This window comes from Podarcis gaigeae (assembly GCF_964106915.1).
Source record: "Podarcis gaigeae genome assembly, chromosome: 8".
In the NCBI taxonomy this organism is placed as follows: domain Eukaryota; kingdom Metazoa; phylum Chordata; class Lepidosauria; order Squamata; family Lacertidae; genus Podarcis; species Podarcis gaigeae.
In genome coordinates, this window is record NC_139684.1 from 67284270 (window position 1) to 67306532 (window position 22263).

Genomic DNA, 22263 nt, shown 5'->3' on the forward strand with positions numbered 1-22263 from the left:
TATTTTGCAGTGAAATCTGGCTCATCTCTTCAGCAGTGCAATGGAAATGTCAATGAAACCTCCAGCCAGTCTTGACTACCAAGACAACATTCAGCAACGGGTAACGCCTGGCGGTTTTCATGCGTGGTTGATTTAAGATGAACATCTTACTGTGTGAAATTCAAAAGGTAGTCATGAGATGAGGGCTTTATCAAACCAGAAATGAACAAGGGGGTTTGCTTTGTGGGACAAGTGGAGTTAGGACTCTATCCTGCATTGTAATTTTGTGTCACAGTAATAAATGCAGGGTATATGGGATGCTTATGCATACTTCAGTGTAATATTCCTTCATAGTAATGGGCAGAGGCGATGTTCTCTTTACTGTCTAGGTCTCTTAGAATAATGCCGTTTTCAAACGGTAGCCCAAGAAAGTCAGCATTTTGGGTTTCCAAGTGCCCCTTAGAGGACCAGGCAATCCTACAGTGCAATCCTATGAGTGTTTAGTTAGAATGCAGTCTCAATGTGTCCAAAGGGGGATTACTCCTAGTAGGTGAGTAACAGGATTGCTGCCTAAGACAACTAGTATTAATTGACCAGCACTATTTACCAACTTCGTGTTTTTTGAGGATACTAGTACAATGCTCAAGAAGAACATCCCTTGAAACACAGGTCAACCATATAGCCATGCATATTTCCTGGCTTGGGGCTATGTTGAAAGCTTTAATTGAATTGAGGACAAAAAAATGAGAGATATATGAGAAACAGGCACTGCAAAGTTGAAAGAATGCTTGTGTTTTCATTAAGTTTAGCATTCCAAGCTTGGATAGGAGAGGATTCATAGAGCTGGCCATACTGCCTTAGAAGGCCTGACACCAACCCTAGCCCCATTCCCAGCTACCTTGCTTTTGTCAGGGAGACGGACTAATTTTTTAATATGCAGTTGGACTTCTAAATTGCTAGGAGAGACCTAAAAGAGGATGCTTCTCTCTTATACCATGCTTCAGCAAAGGATGCTGTGGTCCAGCCACCTGAGAGACAGTGGCGGAGCTTCATGCTCCAGCACCGGGGGGCAGAGAGCAGGTGGGGGGCTGGTGTGCAGCCTGGGAGAGTGGCGTGCAGCCTGCAGGGCATGCTGCGTGTCCTGGGGGCGGGGGGCAGCCACGATGGCACCCTGGCAGGATTGCACTGTTGGGGACAGTGCGCTCCCCCCCACTCCTCTGCTTCCGCCAGTGCTGAGAAATATGGCCATCAGACAAAAAGAGAGGGAGAGGAAGGGAAAGAGACCTCAGTTTGGCTTACATGGATAAGTAACTTAGGGTGCTGCTGACTAGAGAGATTCTGCTACAGAAGCAGTGGCTCTCCATCTGAGTGCGTACACTTGTAGTGTGAACCTGTGGCCCTTCAGATGTTGCTGGACTCCAGTTCCCATCATCCCCAGATAGCATGACCAGTGGTCAGGGATGATGTGAATTGTAGTCCAACAACTTCTGGAGGGCCATAGCTTCCCCAACTCTGGTTTAAGCCACACCTTCATCTATCCTCAACCATATGCAGAAATATTGCAAAAAGACAACAAGACTTCAGTAGCCTCCTTCCAAGGGGAACCAAACCTGGCATCCTCCTCACCACTTGGAGAAGTGGGGTGAATACAACAATATTTTTGCTTTCTATACTGTCCAGATCAGGGATAGGGCCTTCCTGCTGCTGTTGCACTACAGCACCCATCATCCGTGACCATTGGCCATGCTGGTTGTGGATGATGGGAGTTGGTGTCCAGTAATGTTGAGAAGGCCATCGGCTCCCCATCCCTGGTCAAGATGGGACCCAAAACCAGATTACATAGCCACTATGAACCAGAGAGAGAGAGATGCAACACCCCCCAACCTCACTTTCTATCTCTTCAGCAAAGAAAGTAGATGTGTTGTTTATTTAATGAGAAATGAAATATGTAAAGGCTGGTAATTAGCAATTTGTTCTATAACTAAGGTTTCGCAAGCCATAAAAAGATAGAAGAAGCAGAACTTCTATTGAAACTTCATTTGAGATAATAACACCGATGCAGTATTAAAATAAAATTAAAAGGGGGGGGGAACAGCACCCAAGTCTGATTTCTTCTCCCTGCGCAAGTTATATAATGGTCTCATCTAAATTTTATATGGGAAATATAAAATCCCCTGTGTATAAAAATAATGTCTCACTATTAATCAGATAATGTCAAACTTTGCTTTCAGTTTGATCCCAAGCCAAGATGCTTTGCTTATTGGAAATGTAAATTAGCCTGCTAGCTAACACTGGTTCATGGGGAATTTACAGGCTTTCCCTTTTCGTTTTCAAACACATCTCTTTTTAAAAACAAAAAACCTTCCATTGCCATCTTAATAAGCAAAAAGCTAGTTGTTGGCAAACATTGACTCCCTCTCCCCCAGCCAGAGGAGCAACCTTGAAAAAAAATATTGGGGGACACTAGGTAAGCCCCACCCTGCATAGTCAATCGCAAGACACTGCCTGCACACCATTTGAGTGACAATGTCCATTGACTTCAGGAGGGGGCAGCCCCCTCCAATATTTTATTGGGGGGCCAAAAGAACCTTGAGCCCTAGAAGTAGGTTCCTATGCCCCCAGCCCTTAGTGGTACCATTTGCTAGGCTGGTGCGATGTTCTGAAATGCTAGCAGACACGGTGCTCAGGGCAAACTCATTTGTGGTAGAATATTGGCAAACAGAACCACTTCAGTGAGGGGAAAGGGTGAGATAATCAGCTTGGATAGGGACAATTTGACTCATGTCCTGGGAGCAATAAGTGCTGTGTACGGTTGTGGCTCAACTCTTTGGGATCAGTGGAGAAGAAGGCAGGGAGCCCAACAGTAGTTGGAGCTAGAGCCAGAACCAATGAGAAGCAAAGCCATGTGATTCTAGTTTTGCCCCCATTCCTCCACCGTATTGAGTTCTGTCGTGGCAACACCAAGACGGAAGGCAGGCTATCCTACTTGACCTAATGGACCACCAGCCACCACTGGTGTGCTGGGCCCAGGGGTAACCCATGAAACGCGGTCCAGGACCGGTCCAGAATCCGAAGGTTCCACTAGGAGTCAGTCCAACAGGGCCAAGGCAGGACACGAGGCATGATACCAGGCAAGGGCAGGTACAGGATCTCAGGCAGGATCTAGCATACAGCAATGTTGCTCCCGCAATCTGGGGCAGGGTCTGACAGCCTTTTATCTTTGTCGGGTTAGCAGCCGGTCCTGATCCCCCGCCGACTCACCTCCCTGTTTCACCCAAAGGCGAGCACTCCTCCTGCGAGTTACTCAGGTCTCTCCTTCTCTCAGACCTTAGTCTCTGCAGCTTGGGAGACATTGGTGGGTTACTAGACCCAGGGGCCTCCTCAGCCTCCCCTGACCCAACCAGTAGTAGAGCAGCTGTAAGTGATGGCCCAGCTGAAGGCAACAAGGTAATCCCCACATCTGGAGCCAGGGCAGGCTCAGGCCCCTGACTCGGCCCAGCTGGTGTTTGTTGCAGGGAAACCTGTGCAGACTGGGACTCTTCAGGATCAGGCCCCAGACTTGGTTCAGATGATGCCTGAGACAAAGGATCTGGTGCAGACTGAGACTCCTCTGGTTCTGAGTCCAAGCCCGGGTCCCAGGCCATCACAACTGGTGTACTAAAAAAAAAAAAAGTGAGACGGGCTTGCCAAAGTCCATGTTAACTGAAATAATGGCATATTTGCATAGAATTGTAAGTTGGAAACAACCCTGAGGGTCATCTAGTCCAACCCCCTGTAATGCAGGAATTTCAGCTAAAACATCCATGACAGATGGCCATCCAACCTCTGCTTTAAAAACTCAGAGGGACAGTCCATCACCTTTCCACAGCCAAACAGCTCTTACCCTCAGAAAGTTCTTCTTGATGTTTAGTCAGAATCTCCTTTCTTGTAACTTTGAAGCGGGAGACCACGGTTGTGGTTTCAGAACAGACTTCCGGAACGGATTAAGTTCATAAACCAAAGTACCACTAGGTACCAAGGTACAAGTGCTCTGATGGTGTTTCCTGATTGGCAGGGGGTTGGACTCGATGGCCCTTGTGGTCTCTTCCAACTCTATGATTCTATGATTCACTATACAAGGTTTTCCCCTTGCTAGACTTTGCCCCAGCCAGTACATACAGACAGTTTCTTTACATAGAAGACAAAAGTCATTGTTGGCAGTTTGGAATTGGGCATGCTAGAAATTGATTCACAAAGAAATTGAAGCCCCCTGCCCCAGTCAGTTATAATCAGAACAAACTTAGAAACACCCACAGATTGAGCATATTTCAGTGAACTCTTAACTGAGAACTCCCACATGAGTTATCAAGGATGCAATGTCTAGACATATTTTTTGGAGGGGGATAGGGTGGAATTGTTCCATTTTGGATAAAAGCCTAGCTTGATGCAGGCCTAGCTCATAAAAGCCTATGGATGCAGATCATCTTTCAGAAAATAAGCTATGCTGCACACACTTTGCACTTTGGTGATGTCTCAGTATTTGATTTATTCCAGAGTAGTGTAGATTTGATGCTGGGAGAATATGTGGGTCAGGAAAGGAAATGATAATCATACCCACCAACAACAAAAGAGAAACAAAACCACATACTTTTTTTTAAAAAAAAACAAAACTTTTTTGGAGTATATTTTCACCATTTGGAAATGACATCCATCGGCTAGACAGCTGACTGGGAGTGGCCGCCGAGACCAAAGAACACTGGTCCTGAAAGACCCACATTGGCTCCCAGTATGTTTCCGAGCACAATTCAAAGTGTTGGCGCTGACCCTTAAAGCCCCCAGTATACCTGAAGGAGCGTCTCCACCCCTTACCACCTCTTTTTCTATCTTGGACTGCAGTTCCCTACTCACATTGTTTATTCTGTTATCACCAAGTTGAGCCCACACCTGCAGAGGGCAGGTACAGTAGGAGAAAATAGGAAGATACCCTCTTCTGGTACTGATTGGAAACAGCATAAACCAGAGGGCTATTTACAGTGGATGAGGTTCTGAAATATATACCGGTATATCCTAATACAGGCATGTCCAAAGTCCATTTTGGGGGCCTAATCCGCCGTGCCGGTCGGTTTCATCTGGTCATTGTGGCTGTTTGTTTCCTGGGGTAAAATCCTATAAAAAGCTCAAGAACTTACTAAAAAACCTGTGGTCGGCCCTTCGGTCGGCCCTCACACATGTTCACTTCATCAAATCTGGCCCTCTTTGAAAAAAAGTTTGGACACCACTGTCCTAATATATACATTTTTGCCTGATAGAAATATGTTTTTGCAAGCTATTTCCCCTAACATAATGCTGGTTTGCAATCTGGATCCAGACCTGACCTGGAAATCTGAATTTTTTACACACAAGCATTGGGAAGCCAAAACAGCTGTAACTTTGTTTTTTCACCCACGTGTATGACATTTGGAAACATGGTAACCTCTCAAGAGGGGATTAGCCTTGACAACTTTCAGATAGCTCTAGGGATTATTGTGCTAGCCACTTTTAAAATTTAGTTTAAAGTGCAGAGGGGGTGGAGGTGGGGAAAGAGAGAAAAATAGGAGGGAGATGCAAAGGCAGAGCGGGAGAGAGAGAAAGAAAGAGAACAACTGCACTATTTGGTTCATGAACCTGAGGTTCCCCACAACCGTAACTGCTCTTGGTAAACACAGTCATTACTTGCCTTTGGTGTGCATGTGTGTACCCTTTTAAATATTTAGTTTGAGCTCCCCCTCCCTACCGTATTTCGAAATTAAACATCTAAAATTGCTGGATACATCTTAATTGCACAGTAAGGTAAAGGTAAAAGGACCCCTGACTATTAGGTCCAGTCGTGGTCGACTCTGGGGTTGCGGCGCTCATCTCGCTTTACTGGCTGAGGGAGCCGGCGTACAGCTCCCGGGTCATGTGGCCAGCATGACTAAGCCGCTTCTGGTGAACCAGAGCAGCACATGGAAACGCCATTTACCTTCCCACCGGAGTGGTACCTATTTATCTACTTGCACTTTGACGTGCTTTTGAACTGCTAGGTTGGCAGGAGCAGTGACCGAGCAACGGGAGCTCACCCTGTCACCGACCTTCTGATCGGCAAGTCCTAGGCTCTGTGGTTTAACCCACAGCGCCACCCGCATCCTTAATTGCACACATGGACACTAAGAGGCCATGTAGCGCACAGCCTGTAACTTCACACCCTGCTGTTGTAGAGGCGTGCTTGGAACTTTTGAACGCATGTTGTTTGGTGACAGTCTTGTTCTAGAGAACCACAATGTTGCTTCTCAGGCTCAGGCTACAGGGTTTGGGCCAGCAGTGCAGAGGGGGGTGGGATGCTCAGCAAGATGCCCCTAGTGAGCTATCCCGTTTCACAAGCCTGTCAAATCTTCACTGCTTCCAACAGATCCCTGCTGCTACTCACTGCTTGGTGACTTGAGAAGGTTGTGAGCCAGAGTTGGCAGGTGAGCAGTGATGCATGGTGCTAGTGAGTTGCAACTAAATGTTGGGGCCTCAGGAGCTACCTGGGGATACTGGCCCCCAGGGCTGGCCCTGCTTCTTGCATTTCCACTAGTAAGAAGTACAAGGAGTGTAGATAATACTGATGCAGAACGTGATGTCAGGTCACTCAGAATATGGCCCAGACCTGGAAAGAGAGACCAGAGAAGTCCATGGAACAAGTCCAAGTCAGAACAGTCATTTTGAATCAATGTGTTTTATTCACATCTTCAGAGCAATGCACAGATGGGGGGGGGGGGGGACAGCAAACATTTCAAGGCCTTTAAAAAAAAAGATTTAAAATAGTGAAATAATTCTGAACACTGAAAATCAAAATTCCACCAAGAGCTTCCCTGCTTTTGCATGCATGTCTAATTCAAGTAATAGTGTGTTTCAAAAATAAGCTTGCTCATCATCACATGATGGAGAGAATGTCAAAAACTTTAAAGCTTTCTCTGGCATAAATCCCTTACCAAGGCATGGAAGCGGCACGCAAGAAGTCTCACAGCCAAACTCGCTTATCCCCTGGGCTGAATATTTTTCTTCCTCGCTTGTAACGTTTCGGCTACCACTGTCACTGAGCGCTTCTGTGCGGCTTCTGGTATGATTCATTACCCTGAGCTGAAATGTACTACTGTCGGATTACGAGGATGATAGTTTGTGATGGCATGGAAATTTTTTAACTACAATTTCCTGCTGAGAGGGGAAAGGGGTGGTGGTGATAAAGGAAGAAACCAAGTTTGGTTTTCTAAAACAAAGCTAGAATGGCAGAACATGACACATCAGTTACATAAATATTTAGAATTGAGACCTTCTGTCCTTGCTTTGCTAGCTCATGAAGAGCAATCCTTAAACCGTGTCACTTACAGAGTGACAGGTATCATAGTGAATGCATAGGGATTAATAAAAATCGCTGCTCTTTAAGACAAAGATCCAGTCTGACTGAAATGAAATGAAAACCTTTGAAACAAGCAGCAGCAGCAGCTTTTATCAAAAAGCTCTTTCAGGTCTCCCCACTTCTTCAAATGAGCTTTAAAAGTAGAGACATGCAATCTAAATATACACTTCCAGAGTACTTCCTTGCTGGCAAGAAACCACCTTAGCATTTATATAGGATTAATAGCATGTAGGGAATGAAACCTTAATTCAGATGGTTGACAAAAAGATAAAAAGGAGAGGGAACCCTGGCTGATATGAGGACAGTGCCATCACTTCCTATCTCCACTGTGTGGCCACTGGGCTTAAGAATAATGTGGCAACTTATTCTCCGTGTTGTGTCTCCTGGGAGAAGATTTATTCTATGCTATGCCAGAAGCGCATTGGCAGGACAGCTCCAGCCTGGAGGAATTATAGGCAAGATATGGGTAAATTGAATTCTATACAGAAATGAGAAGATCAACAACTAAATAACAGATTAAAAAGTCTGATTTTGCAAAACTATGGCTAACAGCAGAGTAGAAAAAAATCCTTCTGGTTTATTCTCGCTTGGCTTTTCTATTCCTCTGCTGCTCACCATCCTGTCTTGTGATTTGTTCTTCATAAAAGGGTTCATGTTTTCTCCTGCCCTACCTGTCTAAGAGCCCCCCAACAATTCAGTTCCCTTCCTGTTTGGTGAAATTTTATCCCTAGATTCTGGCTGCTGGATTCATCCCTCTTTAAAGATGTTGACACCTTGATATTTGTTTTCTGTATAAGCTCAGTATATACTAGCTTAGGTGTGTGCTGACTGGAAAGCACACTCTTTTGCCAAAGAACCTGGATTTGGTTTTTGTGCCACATGGTTGCACTGCTGCAAAGACCACAGAAGTGAGACAGGAAGCATTCCTCAACCTAAAGCCCCCTTTTGTTGGATAAATTAGCACTTGGCTCCTGAGCCCTACAAATAGAAACAAACCTTCCTCACATCTATGCAGAGAAGTAACTTGCAGAACTTTGCTGAATCTTCTCAGTCATGGATATCAAGGGCTGTTTTCTTCTTGCATGACAAACACAGGAGTGTTCCATCTGATCACTGGGAGCGGCTAGGCAGTCCTCACATTTTTTCATTAATTGATACTTCCATGCTACATTTCCATTTGCATGAGGGATCCATGGGAGTGCTCCTGCGCTTAGAAATTACAAGGTGTACACAGTTGCCCTGAGAGTCAGTTCAAGAACAAGAGAAGAAAAAAACCAAGAAGTCTGTTTCCATGTTTCTTGCTTGCCAGTTAGACTGAGTGCTTCCCTCAAAAGTTCTGCTTGCATTTAACCAATATCCTGAACTGTTTTACTGCATGAATGTGCAACTTGCAGTTACAATTTGCATATATGTGGCCTTAATTTTGCCCTGCTAAAGGTGCCCATTGTTTCTTCTCATCTGCCAGAAGTATACATAGAGAAAACTAAGATGAAAATGTCCTTTGGAAAATATACTCTCTTATAAAATAAGATTATGTATTTTTTTTAAATGCCTCTCTTACCCAGCACCATAAACGTTATATGGAATATCTCTTTTACAGCAACAGTCATGTGGCATCTGTTGTCTCTCTCAAGTATTAATAGAGATTCTCTCTATCACACTCTTTCAATGATAGCTCTTCTACGTAGAAGGCTTAAACTCCTTAGCTTCTTATACAAAAATAGAAAGCTATGAGACATATTGCCTCTGCAGATTTATTAAATACTGTTCAGACTCAGCAGCCTGGATTGTGGACTATTTACAAGTCTTATGTCATCTTGACTTTAGGAAGGTTACAGAGACTCTTAAATAGTTGGGAGATCAAAAGTGGAGAGATGTATGTGAAGTGGATGTAACGGAAAGCTTGACACCATTCTTCACAGAAATGTCACACATTTGCTTATAAGGTAAGTTAAAAGGAGAGAAAGACATACCACCACTGACCAATAGGAAGAGCATCCTTTACCAGCTCACATTCTTCATGTCAACGATGTAAGACACTAACAACAGAGCAGTATCCTTGCTATGCTATACAGAAGTTCCCTTTTACTCCCTCAAGTTTAAACAGTTATCGACCCTAAAAATGGCTTGACATTAAATAAACAGAAGGCCTGGCTTGCTTTAGATGAGACACTAGTCCAAGGGATTCTATTGTCTGCTAAACACCAGGGCAGCGAATGAGGGGTAACTTTGATGGGCATGCAAGAGAGAGAGGAGTTATATGAGAGGGTTCATAAGCTCTTCCACATCTGAAGGGAGGAACATTAGAGCATGTGCCCTTCCCAAGTTATACTGTATTTTGATGTTGCAGGGGTTGAAGAAGTGAGAATGACTGTCTACATTATTGTACAGTGTGGGCTGCTAATTAGGGAACAGCAACAGAAATATGGACTACATGGCCATTACCTGCTGCAGGTGTGAAGGCAATGTCTCCATAGACAAACTGAGCTTATATTCAGAATCTGCCTTCCCCAGTGAAGATCTGTGTCAAATTGCTCTCTTTTAATATTCTTTTGGCACCTTGCATCCCCCCCCCGCCCCAACTATTTTTTCATCTACCCATATTGTCCTGTGCATTTCAGCAAAAGCTCCCAGAGATTGGTCTGCTGCACAGCAAAGCATGCAGATATCATTCTAAAGTCTAAGACTACTACTGAACTGAATGGAGGATGTGAGGCAGCAGTCCTTAGTAGCTTGTACGTTTGGCTCCTTTGTGCTTAAGTGGTCCACACTAGATACTCCTGTTTATTAACCCACTGTGCTTTCAAAACAAAAGGCTTCAGAGTGGGGATTCCAGATTCTTTCCAACAATTCTTGCCTCAGAAAGATCACTACAGAGAGGGATGTGCCATCCCTAAACTTTCCTTGCACTGAACCACAGGGAGATGAAAACATTTAAAACATACTCTAGTAGTTTCATTATGGCTCTCCAGAGGTTTTCCTACAGTTCAATTAGGGGAGCCCTCCACCCAAGTGATTGACTTATCTTTTGTTGGAACAATCTCCCAATAGCCTTTATTAGACCTATCTTCATTTCATCTCTTAACCTCTGCAATTGCACAGCTTGAAGTGCAGGTATAATAGCTTGATAATCAATGGTATGGAGTCAGACTTCATTCCTGGCACTCCTTACTCCCTGCCAAATCCTGGTAGACCAAAATAATAATTGCCAGTGCTTGAATAGCTGAAAGAGAATAAAAATTCAAAACTAGTTTGGAAAAAGCACAGATGTTTGATGAGGATTTCAACAGCAGTGCTTTGAAGAATCTGTCTCTTTCCTTGTTCCCTTAAAGCCTATCCCCAAGTTCTGCACACAAAGAAGTCGTCATGTACGTCAGTGATAACTTGGATTCTCTTTTAGGCACTATCAACAGGTTAGTCAGTTTGGCTCCCCACCAATAGCAATACCCGGGATTCCTCTTATAACTGGAGGCATCATCAAGATCTTCACAAAAGATCAATTTAACCATACCCATATTCAATTAGAAAAAAACACACAATTAATAATCTCTTCCTAGAAGGGAAGCCACTAAATCCATTCCAAGTGGCAGAAGGGATTGTACTTCTTTGGGATCCTTTCAGCAGGTTCCAGAGTCTGAAATGCAATTAGACCACTGCCTTTCCAAGGTCCCGACCTGCTCAATATTCAGTAACATGGATCTCTGCTGCTGAGTTGTTCTTTGAAGTCCTTTCCCAGCTCTGATCTCCTGGCTCAGACTGGTCCTGGAGGGGCTGCTTCAGTCTTCTTCCGCAGTCTTGAACATGAGGATGGCATTGTATATTTTAAGTGCTGGTCCCAGCTTGATACTCAGAATTTTAACAATGTCTGACTGGTTCAGGAGAAGGAAGGCTTCACCATCGATCTGCTGGTAGATGGAAAAATAAAAAGAAAGTCAATATTACGGCTGGGACAATCCAGCTTGCATATGCTTAAAATTAACACAGCATGGGAAGGGCACTAAGAATGACATTTGATAGGATAATCAATTACACCCTTGGTAAGCTTTTTCCAAGCAGTATCCTTTAGTGTACTTCAGATCTTTTGCAGGTGGCAGCTTTCTGTAAGGGAGGACAGGGTTATAGACTCTAAGCACCTGAATAGAAATGGTTACTTTAAAAAGTTATTGTGGTGGGGAAGTGTCCAAGTGTCCTTCACACCATAGGTCTCACATTCAATTCCTGGCACCCCCAGTCAAAAGCAGCTAAAGCAGGAGCTGGGGAAAAACTCTATATATCGGAGACCCGAAAGCAGTTGTTAGTCAAAGCAGACAAGATTGGGCTGGATGCACCAATAGGTCCACCCTGTTTAAGGGAGCTTCATACATTGCTTGGTAAGAACAGAACCAATGTCTGAGAAGCTTTTGTATTTTACAATTCAACAGAGAAATGGTGCTTCATTATATATATGGTATATGCTGAAACAGTCTCAAGGTCCTTCCCTTATTGCAAGGGGCAGTGAACTATTTTCAGCCTGAGGGCTGCACAATGCTTTCTGGGCAACCTTCCAGGGGTGATACACCAGTGGTGGGCAGGCCAGAGGCTAAAGTGGGCAGAGCAACGAATATGAAATTTACCTCTGTATAGTAGGCTAGCTTTAAAGACACTCCTCTCTCCTGCATCCAGGTAAGCCAGAAGCATGGGAAGAGTCCTTGCATTTGGCCCCCAAGCCCAAGGTTCCCCATCCCTAAATTACTATGCTAACTTTAAGGTGGTTGTACATGGGGTCACCCAAAATTCTCTTTAGAGGTGCCTCACTACACACCCCACTTGACTGTGTTGCATTGAGGTGACTTGGTGGTGTGTCTGTTACTACTCCTAAACAATAACCCCTTTGCTTTCCTGACATACCATGGTTGGACCTAGCAGGGGAAATAGGAGGCGGAATTGGGGGGGGCGGCTTCTATCTGCAGTGAAAAGAAGCGAAAAGCAGAGTTCACCTCAAGTTCTGCCAGCATGCAGAAATGGAGAGGAGAGGGCTGCTTTCTAGTGGAAGGGATAAAATCTTCTAATTTTCATGCCCCAGAGTAAGTGGGAGGAACAACCCACATGAGGAAACAATATTTCACAGATGAACAACCCTGTTCCAACCTTAGTACATGTGCTGCTAATGCTCTACATTTGTGATGCTGATTGGTGCTTTCTATGTAGAGTTGATAGGAACGTTATCCATGAGACATACAGCCGTACCTCCTCTTACGTAAACCTCGGGACACGTAAGCGGCAAACCCAGAAGTATATTTCCGGGTTTGTGCCACGCGTGCTTGCGCAGAAGCGGTCCCTCCGATTGCGGAAACCTTGGGGATTCGACCGGAGCTCTGGAACGGATCCCGTCCGCAACCGGAAGTACTACTGTATTATGAATTGCTTAGGCGTACAGGGAAATGGTTGCTGCTTTTGCTACATTTGTCCTTCTTGTAGTGTTATTTTTAAAAGTCCTCTCTCTCTCTTTTCAGATGCAAACTATGGAATCTTCAATTGTTAAGGCAGAAATGTGATGCGCCTTGTGCATGCGGTTGAGCTTTCTTTTCTTTTGCAAGATCTCAAAAAGAAAAAAGAAGTTTTTGAGCTATTTTTAAGGAAATTCACCAAAATCTACACTTCTGACATGGGTTGCCATACATCAGGATTTTCCTGGACATTTAAGCAATTTCTGGCCAGATACTGTTTCCAACAGCCAAATCCTGGATGTATGGCAAGCCTACTTGTGAAGGAAAGCTTTGCCCTTTTAGGCCAGAAGCTATTGAGGAGCCCGTATATGTATGGACTGTTTTGTTCCTAAATCACTCCTAGTAAGGAATTGCTGGATCCATTTTCTGGCCAGAATAGTAGGCTGACCATTGGAGTGTTAAGTTTACATATTTGTTAAATGATGTAGACAAATGCATAATTTTCAAAGCAGCTTTGTTTGTGGTCTCAGTGGCTAAACTTAGAAGGAGCTTTGTAGACAGGAATGCAGTAGACAGTGGGGGGTGATAGGAAGAATGCCCAAGACCTGTCGTTTTTCTTCTCCAATGTGGTTAGTTTTTATCTGCTGTTACTAAATAATGCATGTTTTGTGTGTTTGATGCTATATTTTGAAGGCTATTGCTTACAATAAAACAAATGACTGGTTTGTAATGTTAGAATCATAGAATCGTAGAGTTGAAAGGGACCATGAGGGTCATCTGGTGCAACTCCCTGGTAGAGTCTCATGCTCTACCAACTGAGCTATATAAGCCCAGCATGTTGCTAATGTGCTATTGAAGTGTTGCTCAGGAAGCCCAGAACAGTGACTAGTCTTCCATTAATGGAAGCACCAGCATAGTTTAACTACCACTGGGCTGCAGCTTGCCCTGGTGGAATGAGGAAAGGTTAGGTACCCAAAAGAGAATGATTAGAGAGGTACAACAGGATAACATCTTCAGCAATTCTTTCTTTTAATACACAGACTATGAATAGTTACATTCAAAGACTGCAAATTTAAAGTTGGTAGTGTGTGATTGGGATTTAGTTGAGCAGGATTGAGTACAAATACATATTTTAAGTTGTCAGCTCAACTTTCCATCTATATGTGGGAAAGATGGGAAGATGCAAATGATACTGAGGAAATGAAAAAAAATACCCATTGTAAAAGGCTTTGAAGAGTAGCAATGAAAATTCGTTATATAAGAGCTTATATAAAACAGTAATATAAAAATAAGTATCCATACAATAATTGCCCAACACACAGTGAAACTTTATTGCAGCTCAATATGATGAAGGTCAAGAGCTTAATGCCCCCAAATGATAGCTTATGCTAATTTATTTAAAGAGGATTAAAGCTTTGAACAGATCGATGAAAAAGTTTTGACTTGCATTAAAAAAGTTGGAAACTAGTAATCAGTTAAATAGGATGCTAATTTAATTGTACAGTACAGCTGGGCATCAAAGGCTTCAGCCCAGGAGTCAGAAAGTTCTCTGTTCTGTCCACACTATCCTTTGGCAAGTCACTTAATAGTCCAGCTCCTTGGTTTCTAGAATTGTGGGCACCACGATTTATGAAGGATGTTGACAAGCTGGAATGCGTACAGAGGAGGGCAACCAAGATGATCAAGGGTCTGGAAAGGTCGAAGGAGCTGGGCATGTATAGCCTGGAAAAGAGGAGACTGAGAAGAGATATGATAGCTATGTTTAAATATCTCAAGGGCTACCACACAGAAGAGGGAACAAGCTTGTTTTCTCCTGCTCTGGAGGGTAGGGCTTGAACCAATGGCTTCAAGTTACAAGAAAGGAGATTCTGACAAAACACACAGAAAAACTTTCTGACAATAAGAGCGGTTCGACAGTGAAATGGTCTCCCTCAGGGGGTTGTGGACTCTCCTCCCTTGGAGGTTTTTAAGTAGAGGTTGGATGGCCATCTGTCATGGATGCTTTAGCTGAGATTCCTGCATTGCAGGGGGTTGGATTAGATGACCCCTGGGATCCCTTCCAACTTCACAATTCTATGATTCTATGAAAATGTGTGTGTTCAGAAACGAAGAATGAATGTTTGATCAAGTTCTACTCATATTGAGAAAACACTGCAGAAAGCTTTTGGATTCTTTCATTCTTTCCAGTTCTAACTACTACCAAGCTATTCAAGTTTCAGAAAGATCTCTTCAGACTGTTGGCCCCCAAACAGGCATAATTCTCTGGCTGCAGATCGCTAGCAGCTTTACCCAATCTACTTGGCTACCTTTTTACATAGCTTGCACAATTTGTTCTCACATCAGCTATGGCCATTTAGTAAATAAAAATTAAAATAAAAGCACAACAGCCTACCATCTCTAGAATTATGTACCTAAATATGGTGTGTCTGGGCAGCTCAGCTGCTGCTAATGGACTATTAAAGCAGATTTCAGCAATTCTGTCACCAACATCTTTTTCTTAGCCAAAGTCTCGCAGAGAGGATATTTCTTCAATTTGGTTTAATTTCAGCCTGATCATAAAACCTATCCACTACATGCCAAATGAGCAGTGCTTTTCTTCTAGAAAGAAAGGTGCCAGTAATCACCAACATGCTGTTGGACTCCAACTCCCATTAGTCCCTGCTAGCATAGCAGGGATGGTGGGAGGTATAGTCCTCCAGCTTTGGAATGGCATAATGTTAGCTAGCCCTGCTCTATATCATGCCTTCCTCCAATGATTAAGAAAGCAGAATTATGTAGAAAGACCAGAATATGCAAATCTACTTAATTTCCACAATACAAAGCATTTGTGGAATGAGAATTTTCTCAGAACTTGATGTGGTTAACTTTGGTGCATTGTTTTGATTTTTCTTCTTCTCAATATCCCCCTCCACGTGCCACACATTATCCAAATGGAACAGATAGCAATATGACGTAGCCTGCCATTAGCATTACATAGCACTGGATTACCTCTTGTCGGAAGAGAGCAGCCTGATCCTTGCAACCAGGAAGACGCTGGACAAATCCAGCCACCTAATGAAGTGTGGGAAATAACAGACAGAATTATTAAAGGGCTGTCCAGCAACCTAATAATAAAAGAAGTCCTGTCTGAAAAAACAACTTTTCATTCATTCGAACAAAATATTGCAAACATTAAGATTTTTCTTTCTTTGTATCTAACCAAGAGATGATAAGAATTAATTATTACATTATTTCCATTTTTTTATATAAAAAAACAACACTGGAGTTGATATAAGGTTTGACGTAGATCTGTATAGTAATATAGCACAGACAAGACGAATAGCAAGAACTAAGGAAAGAGAAGCCTTGAAGGTAGACAAACTTTGGGCCAACTCAATTGTGCATGGGTGCGTACTAGCAAAGCAGCATGCGGTCAAAGAGATGTGCTCCTGGATCCTTTGCTTTCTGGCAGAGGATGCAGGGACACATATATTGGACTACAGATACCTATAGATGCAGATTAGCTGCAACACAAAGAGAAACAACATGAGGATGAGTTTAAAAACAAATAATGAATTTGAAGCAACGAAGCCTTATCAATCCAGGAATAAGCAGCCTGCCTTACACATACAGCAGAATGAGGTAGGGTCCTGAGGTAGCTGAATGGACTTAACCACTTCAAGTTGCAGATGAGGGGGCATGGGATTCCATTTTTGAGTGTTCCCCATTGGGGAAAAGCCTCCCTGTAGACAGTATTTAAAATAATCAAGGACAAAGCTTTTAACCCAATCCACTCCCTGCTTTGCTAATTTTCTTTCTGAAAGCTTTTCATGGGGGGCGCACAAAAGTGGCACCCCCCCACCTTTGGTGAGTAGCAGTAGAATGTATTCTACCGGCTCATTCTGTTGCATGTGTAGGCCAGGCTATCTTCACAATGGCCTGAGGCCTAAGAGACAGAAGATGAGAGAGAATGGAAGGAGTGTATAAATTTTACTACAACTCTCAACTTATATAGCTCCCCCCAAAATAAAACATGCTCTGATCTGGCAATTTTTCAGTAACCTCATGTTCCCTGAAGGGATTAACTCTACTATACAGACCTTGAGCTGTTACAGATGTGACATTCCTATCACCAATACCAAAGGACAAATAGTTACAAGGGACACTGTCAGAAACAATTTCCTCCTTTATATACCATAGGTTATCTAACTCCTTGCCTCTCAGCTTGCATAAGAAAAGTATACTGCCGATATGAATATAAATTCCTCTCTTATGTTTCTTTGCATAAGATCCTTCCTACTTTATTATGCATATCCTTATGTTGGCATTACAGGAATTAGACCATGGCAGTAAGCAAGTCTCACCCTAAAAGATAGTAAAAACCTGCAACTCCGGTTGATACAGTAATGACAGCAATATGGGATTATTGAGCACAGGAAGCTGCCTTACACCAGGTCAGACTGTTTGTCCAGTAAGAACAGTAAAGCTTACTGTGACTAACGAAGACTCTTGAGAGACTCCTGCAGGGGGTCTCTCATAACACAACCTGAACATTTTAAACTAGAAATGCCAGGGATTAAACATGGAATGTTCTGCATGCAAGGCATGTGCTCTGCCATTGAGTTACAGCACCTTCTCAAGGGCTGGATCAAAAGTTGCCCCAGCCTTTCTTGTATGAATGGCAACATGCTCAAGAGAATAAAAAATGGTTCCAGGGGGAGGCCCATGTAGGGAGAAGAAGGGATAGAGATGAAAAGTTGCCCCTAGCTGGTAGGGGGCAAGATCAGATTAAATTCCAATGGATATTGCTAAGGGTAATTTCCATAATATGCTCCATTAAGATATGGGGAGGTGAAACCTAGGAATTTGGACATTGTTAAACACATCCCATTGCACTGCAGATGGTGCCACTATTGTAAAAGATCCTCAGTTCACCCAGCAAATGCTTTAAACTGTGTTTGTTTGCAGTAAAAAAAAATGCACAAAAGAAAGTAGGATTTGACACTGTCGTTTTGAAATTCTGCAAAGAGGAACCAGCCTTGCTAAGCTTTGGACAGGATTCCCATCCGTGTATTAATTTCTTCTGTGGGATTAACTAAAAGGGAGATAAAACTGCCACACATGATACAAAATCACCCTCCCAGCCAGTTACATTTAGAAAACATTTTAAGAAGCATTTGAGAAATAATCAACACTCAAATGATAAGTTCTCACTAGAGGGTAAAGATTATTCAGAACGAGCCTTTCCTTGAGATTTTGCAATGAAGGAGAAACACTCCTACTTCTGCAGCAATTTCCTAAAATTAAATTTAAAAGGTCCTCTTTGGTTTCATTAGTATTACTACTTAATGCTGGAGGCCTCCCCCTTTTTTTAAACAGAGGCTGTGGGTTCCTTGGTCCAATTTTAAGTTCATAAACAAAGTTCAGTTCCGCCCATGCTACGAAGAACACAAGAAGAGGCTGCCGGATCAGGCCAACAGCCAATCAAGTCTAGCATCCTGCTTACAGGTTTCCCACCAGATGCCTGTGGGAAACCTGTAAGCAGGATTTGAACACACAGCACTCTGCCCCCTGTGGTTTCCAGCAACTGATATTCAGAAGCTCTGCTGCTTCCACTACCACTATGACACATTCAGGATTCAAATACTAATGAGCACAGAACTGCAGCCTTTGCCTCTTACTTGGGAGAAAGCCCCATTGAACCTAGTGAGGCTTTCATCTGAAAAAAACATGCATAAGATCAAAATGCAAGTTGGGCAGTTCGCCAATGATTTCACAGTGCTGTTCCTTCTGAGCTTACAGCATTTGTGATAAGCAAATTAAGTGCCACATACCAATAAATTTCACTTCCTATCCTAGGATGATGATTGGCTAGGGAATGTCTGTGCAGTCAGACCCACTAAGTAGTAGTTCTACAGCCAGGATTTTGAAATTGGAATGAGATGTTCTTCTCCAAAATACAGATAAACTCAAGGATATTTAAGGTGAAGAAAATAAATGAAGCATGATAGTGGGTTTAATATTCCCCCCCTGCAATTAGGGTTTAACTGGATTAAAGAAGCATGGTGGGCAGAAAGAATATTATCGTTAAAAATTGTTTGATCAGCAATATTAAAAAGAGCTCAACTATTTTATAGTGTTGTCTCAAAAGCTGTATTCTGAATGCATAGATTTCTCCTTCAGAAGTCAAACTAGTCGAGGAGGCTTTAAGTTGGACAAGCAAGTGTTCCCCCCTCATAACAACTCAAGAAACTGCTGGATCAGGCCACTGGCCCTCTCTAGATTAGCATCCTACTCTCACAGTGGCCAGCCAAATGCTTGGGGGAAACCTGCAGGCAGGGTCTGAGCCCAAGAGCACACTTGGCTCCTGTGGCCTCTAGCAACTGCCATTCCGAAACATTGCCTTAAACTGGGGAGGCAGAGCATAGCCATCCTTGCTCATAGCCATTGCTAGCCTCATCCTCCATGAATTTACGGTCTGCAAATAAAAACATCCTGAAGATCCCAGGCCACAGAGAGGTTAGGCTGGCCTCAACTAGAGCCAGGGCTTTCTCGGCCGCGGCTCCAATCTGGTGGAATGCTCTGTCACAAGAGACTAGGGCCCTGCGGGACCTGACATCTTTCCGCAGGGCCTGCAAGACAGAGCTGTTCTACCAGGCCTTTGGTCAGGGCGCAGCCTGACCCCCTCCTCTGGCAATCTGCACAGAATTTTGCTTAATGGTTGTCATCAATTTGATTTTAATTTGATTTTAATTAATTTTATAATGAATGTTTTTAGAATGTTGGATTATTTTGATTGTTGTTAGTCGCCTTGAGCCCAGCTTCGGCTGGAGAGGGCGGGATATAAATAAAATTTATTATTATTATTATTATTATTATTATTATTATTATTATCTGCCTAATCCTCTTTTAATGCCATCCAAGTACCATCACTGCCTCCTGCAGGAGTGAGTTCCACAGTTTAACTATGACTGCACCCTATGCAAAGAAGTAATCTGCTCCCAATCAAAATGTTTCAAGCTCCAGTCACCTCACTCTTTCTCCAGGCCAGAATAAGGACCACTATGTAACTGTGAAGCAATCTGTATCTGGAGCTCTATATTTTTGCAATGTGTGACCGACTGAAATATTGTGGCTTAGGCCAGAATGAAAGCTACAGTTCTACAGCAGCTGCCTCTCTTTGCCTAAAAAGGACTGAGAGGGATATTCACAACAATTACTCTCTGGCCTAGGAAGGAGAACTATGGCAGTCAAGAGCATACTCAATTGTTTTGTTTTAATAAATCATAGTTAAAGCCCAGGGGTGACCAACACAGTGCCCTCCAGGCATTGGACTCTAATTCCCATCCGCCCCAGACAGCATGGCCAATAGTCAGGGATGATAAAAGGTGCAGCACAACAGCATCTGGAGGGTATGGCATAATACTGAATGTGGCACAATGGGTCAGTGCCTCTGGGTGTTAACCAGAAGTTTGGTGGTTCGAGCCCACCCAGGGATGACTGTGGGCAGAATTTCTGCATTGCAGAAGGTTGGTTTGGATGACCCTTGGGACCCCTTCACACTCTGCAATTCTGTGTTTCTATGAAAGCTTTATATCTCCTCCTCATGGCCTTGCTGGAGCAAGAAAGGTGAATGTGTGAACTCGAGTCTCATTCATGTAATGGCAAACCATATTATTATATCAAAATAAGACCAGTATAATATGGGGCTATCTGTTTAGCCCATTTTAGTGTTGGCTAAGTTCTAAAATCTTCCTGGATGTTTTAACTGTGTATTGACAAATGTATTTTTTTCTGACTGACGGTCGAATAAAAGGTTGATGATGATGATGATGAGACCAGTATAAGATGGCTTCATATATTTGTATTAATCAAAATAATAATCATAACATGTTAAAGTAGTAAAATTTGGCTCAAACCTTTGAAGTGTCAGTCTTTCATGATATCAAACATCTCCAAATTTTGAAGCATAAATTAATAAATTTTACAGGAACAACTACTGCAACTACTATGAAGCATAACCCTTGAAAAAAGTATAATTTATACATTTTCAAAATAGGGCCAAGTGATCGTCAAACCAAATGGACTTTCATCTACCCGCTCACGTCAACTCAAACAAAACCACTCTTTGCCACTTTCAGCCTGTGGTATAGCGATTGCTAACTCCCAAGGCAACTGGTGCAAATGTACAGCACACGGCTCAGATATGCTGTGTCACTCAATCCCTGACTGCAGGGGAAACATATTGGCTTGCAGCAAAGCACAACATTAGTTTTGACTGTAAACCCATAGTCTCAACAGAATGGGTCTGTCTGTCAGCAATCATGCAAACTGTGGGGGTATTCTGTGCCACAGTCATGCAAGCATGCGCAGGACAATTGCAATGTAAAGTGAGTCAGCAGCAGACAAGCACAGAAAAGGCCATTGTCGAAAGAGGCCCCAAAGGGGTCAGCTGGTAAAAGTGGCATGGCTGCACAAGGAAGGATCAGTGCAAATTTATGTGTCTTGATCTAAAGTTCTGAATTAGCCACAGCTGTAAAGCAGAGGAAGAAAAGAATCACTACCACTATATTAAAAATGCTTTCCAATTAGATGGGGGGGGGGGGAATCAGGAAGCACAACTCACCTCTTCAACACTCCATTTGGCCACATTCTTGGCGGTGAGGCCAGAGACCTCCGGCAGCAGCTTGCAGTGTTGTTCCCAGCAGAGATGGAGGCGGTGGGTAGGGTTTGCAGAAAGGGAAGGCATGAAGACAGACTGGTGGAGGGCCTGCTGCAGAGCAAATGCTGTGTCTGGGAAGAGGGAGGGCAGGGAAGGAAAGAAGATGAGTCAGTCCTTGTTCAGGTGCAATTTAGAAGTGCAGGGCTGGAGCATCCCTCCCGAAAAAGGTAAAGAAGAAAGCCCTGTGCTGTTACAGATGCTCTCAGGGAAGAGATGCCCCGATGCTAACACAGGAGGGATTGCCAGGGAGGAGGAGGTTGGGTAACTGCATCTTCAGATGGAAATTAATGGCACCATTCCAGCTTACAGTTTGTATCCAGCCTGTTCGGAGCACTCTGCATACAAGATAATGACAAGCACTGGTCACATCCCTGGAGAGATGACTCCAAGGTCAGGAAGGTTGGCAGTTCCTTCCAGACGTTAGTATCAGTCTCCATTTGTCAAACAATAGAGGCATTAAGAACAAGAAAACATCTCCCGCCTGCCTGCCTCTCTATCCCTCTCATATATATAAGATCATCTGATTATTGCTGTGTCATGGTGCAGTAAAGATTTGTGGCTATCCATGCAGCATATACTGGAGCCACTGATTAACATGGCATGGCACAATTTCTTTGATTAGCAACATTAGCATGATTTATTGGGTTAACAACATTAGCTAATTATGTTTGCCGCTCCCCCTCCTCCACCGGGACACATACACAAAAAGAAAGGTATTTCAAAACACCAGGACCTTTTAAGTGATGGTTATTGTAAAGGTC

At 43.3% G+C, this 22263-nt stretch overlaps 1 protein-coding gene across 24 annotated transcripts in view; it reads right to left on the minus strand.

Annotated features, from left to right (window-relative positions):
* Positions 1-6678: 6678 nt before the first annotated feature.
* Positions 6679-22263, minus strand: part of LOC310849871 (lethal(3)malignant brain tumor-like protein 4) — a 61752-nt gene continuing 46167 nt past the window's right edge. For all 24 annotated transcript variants that reach the window (XM_083750733.1, XM_083750728.1, XM_083750730.1 and 21 more), the window contains 3 exons: positions 21407-21573; positions 15790-15852; positions 6679-11280 (listed from right to left, as the gene is read on the minus strand). In XM_083750733.1, coding sequence (XP_083606859.1) covers positions 11152-11280; positions 15790-15852; positions 21407-21573 — 359 coding nt within the window. In that variant the 3' untranslated portion in view covers positions 6679-11151. The remainder of the gene's footprint in view (positions 11281-15789; positions 15853-21406; positions 21574-22263) is intronic.